Consider the following 12,016-nt stretch of genomic DNA (forward strand, 5'->3'; position numbering starts at 1 on the left):
TTAATTCATATTGGTTATGATAAAAAAAAAAAAAACAAGCATATATAGAAAATCCACTATCATATCCCAACAATAAAGGGTTAAAATCAAACAACATAACCACATAGCATGATATTTTTTTTTCCCCCAGTTTGAAGGGCACTCACAATAAAATTGAAGGATGGCATTAAACTGCCGGACAAGAAGCCAACATTAAGTGGAAGAGAACATTTTAAGATTTTCTCCTCATCAAAATCAAGACACTCACAATTGAATTGCATGTCTCAGATTTTTCCTTTTTTTGTTTTATAATATTATTTATATGAGATTAATTTCACATTTGGAATTTTCCACATTTTCATCTGGGGTATGTCCCCCCCTCCCCGCCCCATTTTACCCTGCATATTGAATGTTCATCTGTCTCTGTGTGTGTCAGTCTGTCTGTGGAAGTGTGTGTGTGTTTGTGTTTTTAAGAATTTTGGGAGTTTGACAAAAATAAATTAAAACAAAAGTTCAATTAAAAAATACTGCCTTTTGCCCATCCTTGATATGGTGTACTGTAATACTCTCCCTGCAAATTTCCACAATTATTAACCACACTCATGAAGAAAATTGTTGCAGCATAGGTAAAAATAATGTGGGAACTTTTAATTCCACGTGTTCCTTAAATAGGTTGTCTTTATCATGAGACTATTCGAGTTAGTATGTAATTGTTGTAGTTTTTAAGTTATTGCACGTTTCCATACTTGGGGTAAAAAATGACCATAAGCATCACATACGCACATGTGACTCAGACTGTGACTTCAAATGTATTTTATTAATATCATTATCTCTCTTCATGTACATTACAGATACATGATAGAAAATAATCCAGAAACAGGAGACCATTATCTCTCTATTGTAGTGAAAGTGCCCGCAATTAATTCTGTGCTATATATTTTTTACTCATCATCATCATCATCATCACAGCCATTGTCACCACAAATATTCACCGTAATATAAAAATGGGAGTCCACTTAAAACATATGTATATTGGTGCAATGGGACTTTAAAGCGCCTCCTGAACAACGACTGTGTTGTTGTGATGCCCTTGGGGGAATATTATGGCTCGATTGTCTTCATCGAAAACTTAATCTTTGTATTTTTACAATGTGGAGGCACGCACGCACCCACCCACACACACACACACACACACATACACACACACACACATACACACACACGCAGTTAAAAGTCAGACACGGGTGCTTTCAGATACGCTCGAATCGTAGTTTAACAAGAAACAGTCAAGTCAAGTCAAATCAAGTCAAGTCAAGTCAAGAGTGTTTAAGTTTGTACCTTACTGGTCTAATGAGTTAGTGAGCATTTTGTTTAGTCGACAGACCAGTAATAAGCCTTGGGAGTGAAAGAAACATGTGATGTGGTCATTTCCTTTTAATTTCATATACTTTCGTCTGTTTCAGCGCTTCATATTTGCCTTTAAAAAATAAACATACTCCAGAATGAATCCTCTCAAATCTCATGACTTTAACTTCAAGGTACCTTGAAATCAATAGGCATAGTAAAAAAAAAAAAGTATTTGAGTTTTATTTTTTGACATCCTTAGCTCTATGTCCCATGTATTTTTTTTTTCATTCTTAATAATTAATATTACCAGAACATTTTTGATCATTCTACACCTTCAGTTTTGTGGAAATAGTTTGCGCAAGGCCCCTTGTATTCTGGTATGTCTGTTGCCTAGCGCTTAAATCTCAACCCATCAATTGATTTCCACAGATTCATTCCTAAATCTTATAGAAAGTCTTTAGTAAATATATGTTATATTCGCAAACGCGGAACACACTCAACATTTTGTTCCATCACCACATCCTGTAGGTGTATTTATTCATTATGGCGACACCTCCTGTGCTCGAGTCTACTAGTTTCATTTACGCTCATGTTGCTATGGGTAATAAGAAAGAAAAGTTGCAGTCATAACACAAGTGCATTCCCACTTTTCCACACAGAAAACATCTACAGAGAACACACAACATCATCCTGAGTTTGGAGGCCAAAGCCCTAATGTTTGCACTACTGTAATAAGTGACATCTGTCCTGCTGGCAAAATGGAATGGTGCCCAGACAGCAGAGCAGTCATATGATGGCTTAGCCCTGGTCCGACTGGAGGAACCGCATGAAGCAAATGCTTTGCGTGATGATGTGGCTTCTCCTTTCCTCCGTCTCTCCATCTCCAGTGGCATTGTTACCTCGAGATGCTGCCACAGTGTCACAACTGGCCTTTTGAATGATGAAAATGTACATAATGTGCAAACGTCTTGGGCCTTCACTAGCTTTGTTGTTCTAATGGCCTTCTTTAAAAGTCGTGACACTTTTCTGATGGGTAATACGGGGCCAATAATTTTTTTGGGGTGAGAATCTGGACAAAAGTGCAGATACAACATTCTATTTTCAATGTTTGAATCAATACAGTGCCCTGATTGCCTCCAGCAATTACAAATAAATGACTTTTGTTTGGCACTGGCAGAAATATGCCCTTTTTGAGGGACATCGGCTCCTAAAACAACACATGATGTGGCCCAAGACTTTTGAACAGTAATAAGCTTCTTTTTTTTCTTTTTTTTTTATAAAAGACAGTGAATAACCCATCAGAGGGGGCGAGCTATACCCACTGCATTACAAAACTCTGCTCTACTCTTAAAGTCCTTCTGTCACACAATTACAAAAATAGACTCTTTTCATAAAATAATACACAATTAAACTTTTCTGTGATAGAATCATTTGTTAGGGTAAATAAGTCTGTTGTTATCTCAAAGAAAACAGCAATGTAAGGCTATAGCACCGTATTTCTCTGGTACCACTGCCATCCATTATTGGGATTGGTGACTCCTGAGTTTGTGTCCTTTACAGTGGTTGGAGCAGCTGAGACTTTGCTCCCGGAGTTCCCTCCCACCACCGTTAATCCCCCCCCCCCCCCCCCCCATTATCGATGTGTGATGCATTTCACAAGCTTCAGAAAACAAACAAACACAAAAAGTCCCAAACGGTGACACAGAATATCATTAAAAAAGAAATGCTACAAAGAAATACAAACACTATGTACATGACCCTGTATTTCAGCATTTTCCCAGCCATATTAACCGGTGTTGGCTTAAGTTACATGATGGTTTTTACAGGCATAGCGCAAAACACTTGCTCTTTCTTTTTTTTTTTTTTTTAATTGTTGTTCAGTGTGACAAAACAATCCGTGCATCATTTGTTCTTTCCCCTTCCAGTTGGTAACTGGAAATCAAAAGCAAAAGGAGTGCCTGATTATTTTCATATTGCTGGCGTTGGGCCAAAACCTTGTATACCTCCAATAGTGATTTTTCAGCAAACGGCAAACATGGCTTGTTTGTTCACCCATTAACACTGCATTATCAAAGAGGGCAAATGGATGACAAAAGAGCCATAAGGCCTAATACGTACATTACCGCAATTTATTGTGAATCATAATGGGAAAATTGAAATCTGGCATATTTTCGTCTAGTTTTTTGTTTTAAATTGTTTTATATTGTGTGTTCAATGCTGCCAACTCTGCATCCATTGCAGTCTGGTCATCCTGGAAGGACAATCCTCCCATCTGGGGTCCCTTCTCAAGGTTTTGTCATTTTTCCCCAGTTAAGGTTTTGTGAGTTTTCCCTTGCCCTCCTTGGAGTTAACATTAGGGGATGTCGAGAATAATTGTCAATTGTGGCCATGTGAAGCCCTTTAAGACATGTTTGTGATTAAGAGCTGTATAAATAAAATTGACTTTACTTTATGTTTGGAAAAAAACTGAACAAAAAAATCAATGACACAATTTTTTTTTTGTATTTTGATTTTGAAAATGGAAAGAACAAATGGCCCACAAATTGCAAAAACCAATCCAACCCTGTCTCCTGGATTAGTGTGTCCCGTGTTGCAATGAGGGATGGGTGTGTGTCACCAGATGACGCTTGATATACTAGTCTCTCGGGGCAGAAGCGGTAGCAAGGCATTGTTTCCGTGTCCTTCTTCTAAACTCTGTTGCCGCGGCGACTTGGACTGCGGTCGCTGTCCATTCAGGAGTGTCATGGGGATGTTGCAGTATGTATGTTGGTTTCGGCCAGACGACAGGTGTGGAAGAGTTCCCCCTGGTGGCAGCTCATAGTCATAACCGCGGTAGTAATGTTTCTGTCTCATCTGGGTGTGGTACGAGTTGTGAAAGTTGGAGCGAAAGTCCGGGTGCGCTGTTGCCATGGCGGTGGAGGTGGCAGCCGCCATGGACATCGCCGATACCGCCTGGAGCTCGCCAAAGGGACCTTGCTCACTCACATCCAGTACTTGCTCGCGTGAGATGCTAAGGGACTCAGTGCGCTTGAAGGGCATCTCGAAGATCAGCTGCTTCCAGAACTTGGAGTCCAACTTGTTGCTGGGCGAGCCGCGCCATTTGATGACTGTCAACGTTTTAATGGTGTGTTTGAGGGCCTCTACTTCCTGGTAATTCATGATGCCACGCAGCTCAGCACACTCGATGAGTATGACCTTGATCTCGCCCGTCACCAGCATATTGCGCAGACGCGTCTCCAGCTCAAAGATGCTCCACCCCCTCCGCACCACATAGCTGGGCGTCAAAACGATGATGAGGCGCTTGCTCTGGTCCACACAGCGGGCAACATCCTCGATGTAAGCTACAATCACACACAAACAACAGACACAATCACTTTCTGTCAGCCAGAGCTGCTTTGGAAATACTATTTGCATGATTCATTTTTTTGCTGGCATGCTAACTACCTGAGCTGCTTTCATTTTAAATGAGCTTTTGGGAACGTGGATAAAAAACCTTTTGTTCACATCCAGTTTGAAGGGATTGTCACACAGAATTACACATCCAAAACAAGCACAGGGCTGAGGGGCTCAATTGCTTGCCTGACAATAAACCTAAAACACTAAGACGAGTTCGCCAACAGGGACACCTCTATCTAAAAACATAATGCATGTAAAGTCTGGTTCATCTTGGAACAATAAACCCTTGTATAATTTGCATTTTTATGTTGTAAGATGTGATCCAGTATAGCTGCATCAGCCATTAAGTGACATGTCGGCAGTGTGACAGTTACACAGAATTTAATGAGCTTAACAGATAAAATAAACACGGCACAGCAAAAGGACAACATCCATTGTTTTCTTCTTGGATCGTATTAGAGGAAGACAAGCTTTGTTTCGAGAGGGGTGAAATACAAAGACATTTTGTGTAACGGTTCTCCGCAAGTGTGTCGAGCGCCACCCTTAAGGCCATTGGTATCAAACTCAAGGCCCAGGGACCAAATCTGGCCCGCCATGTCATTCTATATGACCCGCAAGATCAAATCATGCCAACTCCCTTCATTCTTGCTAAAATCTGTACCATTATTTTTCATTTGCATGTGTAATAAATAATTGAGATTTTGTAAGAAATGTTCAACCCTTTTTTTCAGTAAATTGAACAATAATTAAAGAAAATATTCAAGCAGATTTCAAAACTCGTAATCCATCTCTTTGTTGTGTATATGTTTTTTTTTTTAGGCCTTTACAGATGCATGGTCGACAGTGTTTCTTGCTATCAACTTGCAAGGTTCTGATTTATTGGGTAAGTCAAAATAGCCGACTGGTTAGTGACACGGGCTCTTGATCGGTAAGAACTTGGTTTGATCCCAGGTGTGACCATATTACCTACATGTGCTTTTAGATCTTTTGAGTGGACCGATTCTAAAGATCTGGTTCACTTAAAAGAACTGGAATGCACATGACTAGTACAAAAGAGTGCAGACGGCCAAGGGGTACCAGATCGAAATAGCTGACTGGTTAGTGACATGGGCTCTGGATTGGTAAGAGCCTGGTTCGATCCCAGGTGTGAGCCTATACTACCTAAACGAGGAAATCACACGGACACTCCATTAGGTACACCGCCATTTTCAAGTGTACCTAATAACAGGCCACTTTATTAGGGAAATATCATGGTCAAAGGTCACAGGTGTCAAGCTCTAGTCCTCGGGGCTGCGTTCCAACGTTTTCCAAGATTCCCTCCTTAAGTGCACTGCGTGAAAAGTTTTAGCTCCTGCAGAATGTGAAAGTGACCAAAAAGTTTTCACGCAGGTGCGCTAAACGAGGGTCTAAAAGCACATTTGGGTATATGCTCACACCTGGGATCGAACAAGGCTCTTACCAATCCAGAGCCCATGTCACTAACCAATCAGCTATTTCGAGCTGGTACCCCTTGGCCGTCTGTACTCTTTTGTACTAGTCATGTGCATTCCAGTTCTTCAGTGAACCGGATGTTTAGAATCGGTTGACTCAAAAGATTTAAAATCACATGCAAGTATATGGTCACACCTGGGATCAAAACAAGTGCTTACCAATCAAGAGCCCGTGTCACTAGCCAGTCGGCTATTTTGACCTGGCAACCCTTGGCTGTCTGCACTCTTTTGTACTAGTCATATGCATTCCAGTTAAGTGCACGGAATCTTGAGAATCGGTTCACTCAAAAGATATGAAAGCACATTTAGGTCGTATATGCTCACACCTGGGATCAAACCAGGTTCTTACCAATCCAGAGCCCATGTCACTAACCAGTTAGCTATTTCGATCTGGTACCCCATGGCCGTCTGCACTCTTTTGTACTAGTTATGTGCATTCCAGTTCTTTGAAGTGAGCTGAATCTTTAGAATCGGTTCACTCAAAAGATCTGAAAGCACATTTATGCTCACACCTGGGATCGAACCAGGCTCTTACCAATCCAGAGCCCATGTCACTGACCAGTCAGCTATTTCGATCTGGTACCACTTGGCTGTCTGCACTCTTTTGTACTAGTCATGTGCATTCCAGTTCTCATATGAACCGCATCTTTAGAATCGGTTCACTCAAAAGATCTGAAAGTACATGCATGTATATGCTCGCACTTGGGACCAACCCAACTTCTTACCGATTCAGAGCCCGTGTCACTAACCAGTCAGCCATTACAACCTGGCAGCCCTTGGCCATCTGTACTAGTCATGTCCATTCCAGTTCTCTGAAGTGAACCGAATCTTTAGAATCGGTTTACTCAAAAGATATGAAAGCACATTTAGGTATAGGCTCACACCAGGGATTGAACCAAGTTATTATCGATACAGAGCCCGCGTCACTAACCAGTCAGCTATTTCGACCTGGCAGTGACAGGCCGTCTGCACTCTTTTGTACTAGTCATGTGCATTCCAGTTCTCTAGTGAACCGACTCTTAAGAATCGGTTCACTCAAAAAGGTTCTTTTGAACAAATATTTTGAGTGAATCGATTCTAAAGATTCAGTTCACTTAAGAACTGGAATGCACATCACTAGTACTAAAGAGTGCAGAGGGCCGCAAGATCTCAGGTCGGAGTGAGAAAGTGGTTTTAGTGTGCAATTAACCCTTTATTTATTCTTTATTATAAAAGCAAAATTAGCCTTTGTTGCAAACTCATGCAAATCATTATTTGCTTAAAAGCATATTAACTAGTCAGAACCGAGTGTTGTCATTATATGTTGTTGAATCTACCCAGAGAGCAGATATATGTCATTATATGTTGTTGAATTGGCTTCCTTAGAGAGAAATTGAAGTGCAATGGAACAAAATGGAGTAAAGCAAGTTAGTTCTCTCAAAATAGACCCAGGGGACCAAGTTGATTGCACTAAAACAGTCTCAGTGAAAAAAGTTGGATTAGTTTTTATTGTGCATGTACTTGATGTACATACGTCATCTTCCTGTGTTGACCCCCAAGAGAAAAAAAGTACCTCTAAGTAGTCTGGTGTCATCCTGGAAATGATCACTGGTGAAACCTAAACATAAATATTCAACATTGAAAGGGCAATGAATAGATTTGCAGTCAACACAAGCAACTCCGTGAATGTAGGGACGTTTTCTGCCCGCAACCGATGGTATGGCATTAAGCGGTTCCATTCTGATTCAATATGGGATGCGTAGCATAGAAAAGCAGAAGAGTGTCAAGTACGCTAGCATACCGAAAATAATCTGGTGTACCCGTTACTTATCTCAAGTGATTCCAGTAACTACAGCAATTCTGAAGATGAAGCGCGAGGAGCGTCGTCAACATGGCGAGTTTGAAAAGTGAAGAGGATCTAATTGAAACTGAAGAAAAATGGAGCTCTGCCGTAAATAATAGTGAACCGTGACAAATTGTGTTGCCTTTATTAAGATATAAAATTCTCTAGACTAGCTGTTTAAATCTAAAATATGCCACAGAGTATTATCCCCAAATGATTTAATGTCAATTCAAAGTCATCTTACATTAGCTAGTATAACAGATGACAGATAATATTTTTCTAAAAACAAACAAACCATAAAATGAACCCAGAGAGCAGATATATGCAGCAACCTCTCTCTCAAAATTTCCTCTCCTAAACTTAGCTCCATATTTACATATAAAAATGAGATGAATCGCTTCAGTCTCATCACTTAGCACGAAGAAACCACAAGAGGTCACCAAACCCATGTCTAAAAAAAAAAAAAAACGGTTTTATATTAAGGCAGCACAGAGGCATATTTTCTATTAATAGGTATTAGTGGATAGGTTCTGGAAAAATATCAGCAAATGGGTAAAATTCCCCTATAGCTGCGGGAATACTGTAATGGTATAAATCCAACATTGCAAAACACAAAGTTTGCGAACTCCTTGCATTTATATGCCACTTTTCCCATATTAGGGCCACTTCATACTGAGGACATATTCAGAGTCGGAATTTCTGGCCTTGAACCAGCAAAATTAGAGATGGTGCTGCGCGTGCAACAACAGAAGGATGCAAGTGTAATGATGATGCCATCCAAGTCGTCGGTCGACATGATGAGGTCATCAGAAATGAGCTGGAAATGGAGGTGGTGGCACGTGAGGTCATCATGGACTGATGAGGGTCTTCCGGAGGAAAATTTCACAGCATGCACATGCACCAAGAGCTTGTGTACTGCGCAGCATGCTGTAAGTAAAATGTGGCTCGGGACCATGGACGGGATCAGTTGAGTCGCGGCTTCCTGCTACTTGTGTTGCTATGCTAAAATTTGCCCAAGCATTTTTAATAAGCTGTCATACAATTCGGAGTTCGAGCAAATCCTTTGGTAGAAATGTTGCTCTGAAATCAGGAAGAAAAAAAACAAAAATACAATTTTCTACGTATCTCCTATATAGCTACATTTTGGAAGACTTTTCAAATTAATAACTAATGTATGTTTGAATCCCTTTGAGTCCAGGAGCCCTCCATGGTCTCAACCCATTTGAGCTCATGTCTGACAGAACACTTTACTGGGACAACTTTTGATACAGCACAGCATCAAAAGAGCACGCCACGATACCAGTGTGCAGACATCAGCATGCCACACAACACGTGACGCAATGTGACAGAGGGAGAGCTTACTTCCTGTGGGGATCAAGTCCCTGTCTGGAATGAAGAGTTTATACCCATAATGCTTCTCCAGCACGTCAGGCAGGATCTCCAGGGCAAAGCGCTCCTCCTCTCGAGTTTCCTGACTCCACTGGTCGGGGTCTACTTTTGTGTAGGACAGGTAGGCGTCGTAATCTTTGTTATCTGTCGGCGCATACGCACATAGAAATCGGTCAGGGACTTTTGTCATACATCTCTCCCTACATCACTGAAAAATACAAGCTCCATAAACACAAAAAAACCACCCTTCAAAAACGAGCACACACCTGATCATTAGATCATTCCAAATCTTTTTTTTCTTTTGCGTTCAAAATGATTATATTAAACTTTTACACTAATAATATATTGAAATATAAACAAATAAGCTGCTGATAGCCAGACTCGAGCACACTTGATCATCAGTTATGGTGGGACGGTGTTTGGACTAAACAGGACTTAATCTTCGTGTGGGGAAAAGGCTGACTCTAATTCTGTCATAGCTTCACTGTGTTGTGTAACTGTAGTTCTTGATAGCGGGTAATGCTCTGGTAACACGTATCCTTGCTAAGAGGCTTCCACTGAGTAGCAGCAATTTTACACCAGCTTTCTGAAGGCGTTGTGTTGGACGTTTATTAATGAGGCTCATTTGCATAGAGGTGAGCAATTTCAACACCAGTGACCTCATTTAAATAGACGCAAATTCTATCAGCACACCGAGACGCATTCTGCCTGACATCGTTGTTCGTCACGCATTTCAACATTGCCGCATGCTTTGTGGATGAGATGCTATCTGGTTGCTCCATTTTTACATGTGAGTGCCCTGCAAAAGTGACGCAATCCTTGAGTGAATTTGGGCCTAAAACTTGAATTTTAAACTGGTGCATTTGACTGTTCAAGCTTCTTCCATTGCTACTTGCTGGGGTAGAGACAAACCAATGAAAATCCAACCGCTATTCTTTCATTCTGACATTTAAGAACAAGTTAGCTTTACAAATAGAAAGAGTGTATATGTCAGTTTCAAGTACCTGCTACATAACAACTGTGCATCTTCAGGAGTTGACGCTGTTGAGGAACTATATAGGACACAGTGCAGTGTTGGCGCTCGCTGTATTAGAGATGGATAAGTTCAGGCGTGTGGGGGTGCTGTATATGCAAGCGCACTCAGAGCCTGCGGTTACGGATTGAACTGCTGAACTTGTAGCGCGGAGCGCCAGCTGAGGCGAAGGCGTAATATGTGCTGTCTTTTTTTTTTTTTTTTACATTGATTATACAAGTCTATGAAACTGGAGCAAGTCAAAGTGAACATTCAGGCTGTAATCAGTTAGGTTAATTTTTTGCAACTACAATTGACAGATAATTATGACAGCGTGGTCACTTCTCGGCTTTTCACACTTTTTCTAAACCCATGCCCTGCTATTGCTGCTCTGTTTCTTACACAAGTGAGAAATGTCAGCTGAAAAAAGTATCACGTGCTGGGAGCAAAGGGCAAAAACACAGCAGAGCTGTGCTTGATCAAATCAATGTTGGCATTGAAGATAATGTGTTGAAGCTGACGGACCCTCTAGACAGCAACAACAATCAAAGTTTGCGTTGAGAAATAGTTTGGATGCAATGAGGACACAAATGCATGTGCTGTGTGGGAGTCGCCTTATGAAAAAAAATCCTCTTACCTCCATCTAAATCCTCACTGCCGAAGTGGTTCCTGTAGAAAAGCATGAGCTCAATCCTGTAACACTTGTACAGTGTCACCAGGCAGATGAGCAGCATCAAGATGGCTCCCAGACCGCCGGCCAGTTCCACTGTGTACATGAGCTCAGCTGAGAGGGCAAATGTAGGAAGACAAATCTATTGAGGATCTGTTATGGCTTAACCAGAGTTTAGTACAATCATTGTTTTTGTGAAGGAGACCATTCACGGTCCTGTTTTCATGAAATAAAAAAGCACATGTATTCAAAATACAAACAGGAACAAACCCAAGTTAAAAGTAGCGAATAAATTGTGAAGGGATAAGCGTCATTGTGCTTTTCACATATGGTTTAAATATATAGTGTGCTATCAATTGCGGTATGTAAAATGTTGCTCATTTTGATTGGCTGTTGGCGACCAATATGCAAATTTAGATTTTTTTTTTAAGACACACCCTTGATAATGAGACTAAAATTCTACGTGGTCATTAAAAGATTGTAAGCTTTGAAACTTCTGGGCTGAAAATGAATCACACTCCGGCCATGTTACCATTTGGCACTGTCATGCTGAAAAAAAGTTTGCAGGCTCAGTGAAAGATCACCCTAGAATCTAGATTTCGTCTAGGGCCTACAAGATCAATGGCTGGCACTGGGGCTTAGCCTCGAGTAAAAACAAGTCTGATCTCTGGTATCTGAATGCCTCATGGCCCACGACACATCACAAACCCAGCGATGCTGGTAAACAACAGCTCTGACTAACTCGCATTGAAAATCAGTCCTGCGTGTGTTTCAGTGTGTGAGTGTTTGTGGAAGGGGAATGATGCTCCAGGCTGCTCAGATCCTATCGGCTTGCTCTCTCTCCATCCCCAATGCAGCTGCAGGCACAGAATTGTTGTGTCCATTTGTCTTGGCAACATCTTTCAAAATCT

General features: G+C 41.1%; 1 protein-coding gene across 2 annotated transcripts in view; it reads right to left on the reverse strand.

Moving 5' to 3' along the window:
• Positions 1 to 2,969: 2,969 nt before the first annotated feature.
• Positions 2,970 to 12,016, reverse strand: part of LOC148401630 (interleukin-1 receptor accessory protein-like 1) — a 103,372-nt gene continuing 94,325 nt past the window's right edge. For both annotated transcript variants that reach the window (XM_088369033.1, XM_088369034.1), the window contains 4 exons: positions 11,073 to 11,219; positions 9,397 to 9,567; positions 7,765 to 7,809; positions 2,970 to 4,667 (listed from right to left, as the gene is read on the reverse strand). In XM_088369033.1, the coding sequence (XP_088225159.1) occupies positions 3,940 to 4,667; positions 7,765 to 7,809; positions 9,397 to 9,567; positions 11,073 to 11,219 (1,091 nt within the window). In that variant the 3' untranslated portion in view covers positions 2,970 to 3,939. The remainder of the gene's footprint in view (positions 4,668 to 7,764; positions 7,810 to 9,396; positions 9,568 to 11,072; positions 11,220 to 12,016) is intronic.

Source organism: Syngnathus floridae, chromosome 2, assembly GCF_059516105.1.
Source record: "Syngnathus floridae isolate MCC-2025c chromosome 2, RoL_Sflo_1.0, whole genome shotgun sequence".
In the NCBI taxonomy this organism is placed as follows: domain Eukaryota; kingdom Metazoa; phylum Chordata; class Actinopteri; order Syngnathiformes; family Syngnathidae; genus Syngnathus; species Syngnathus floridae.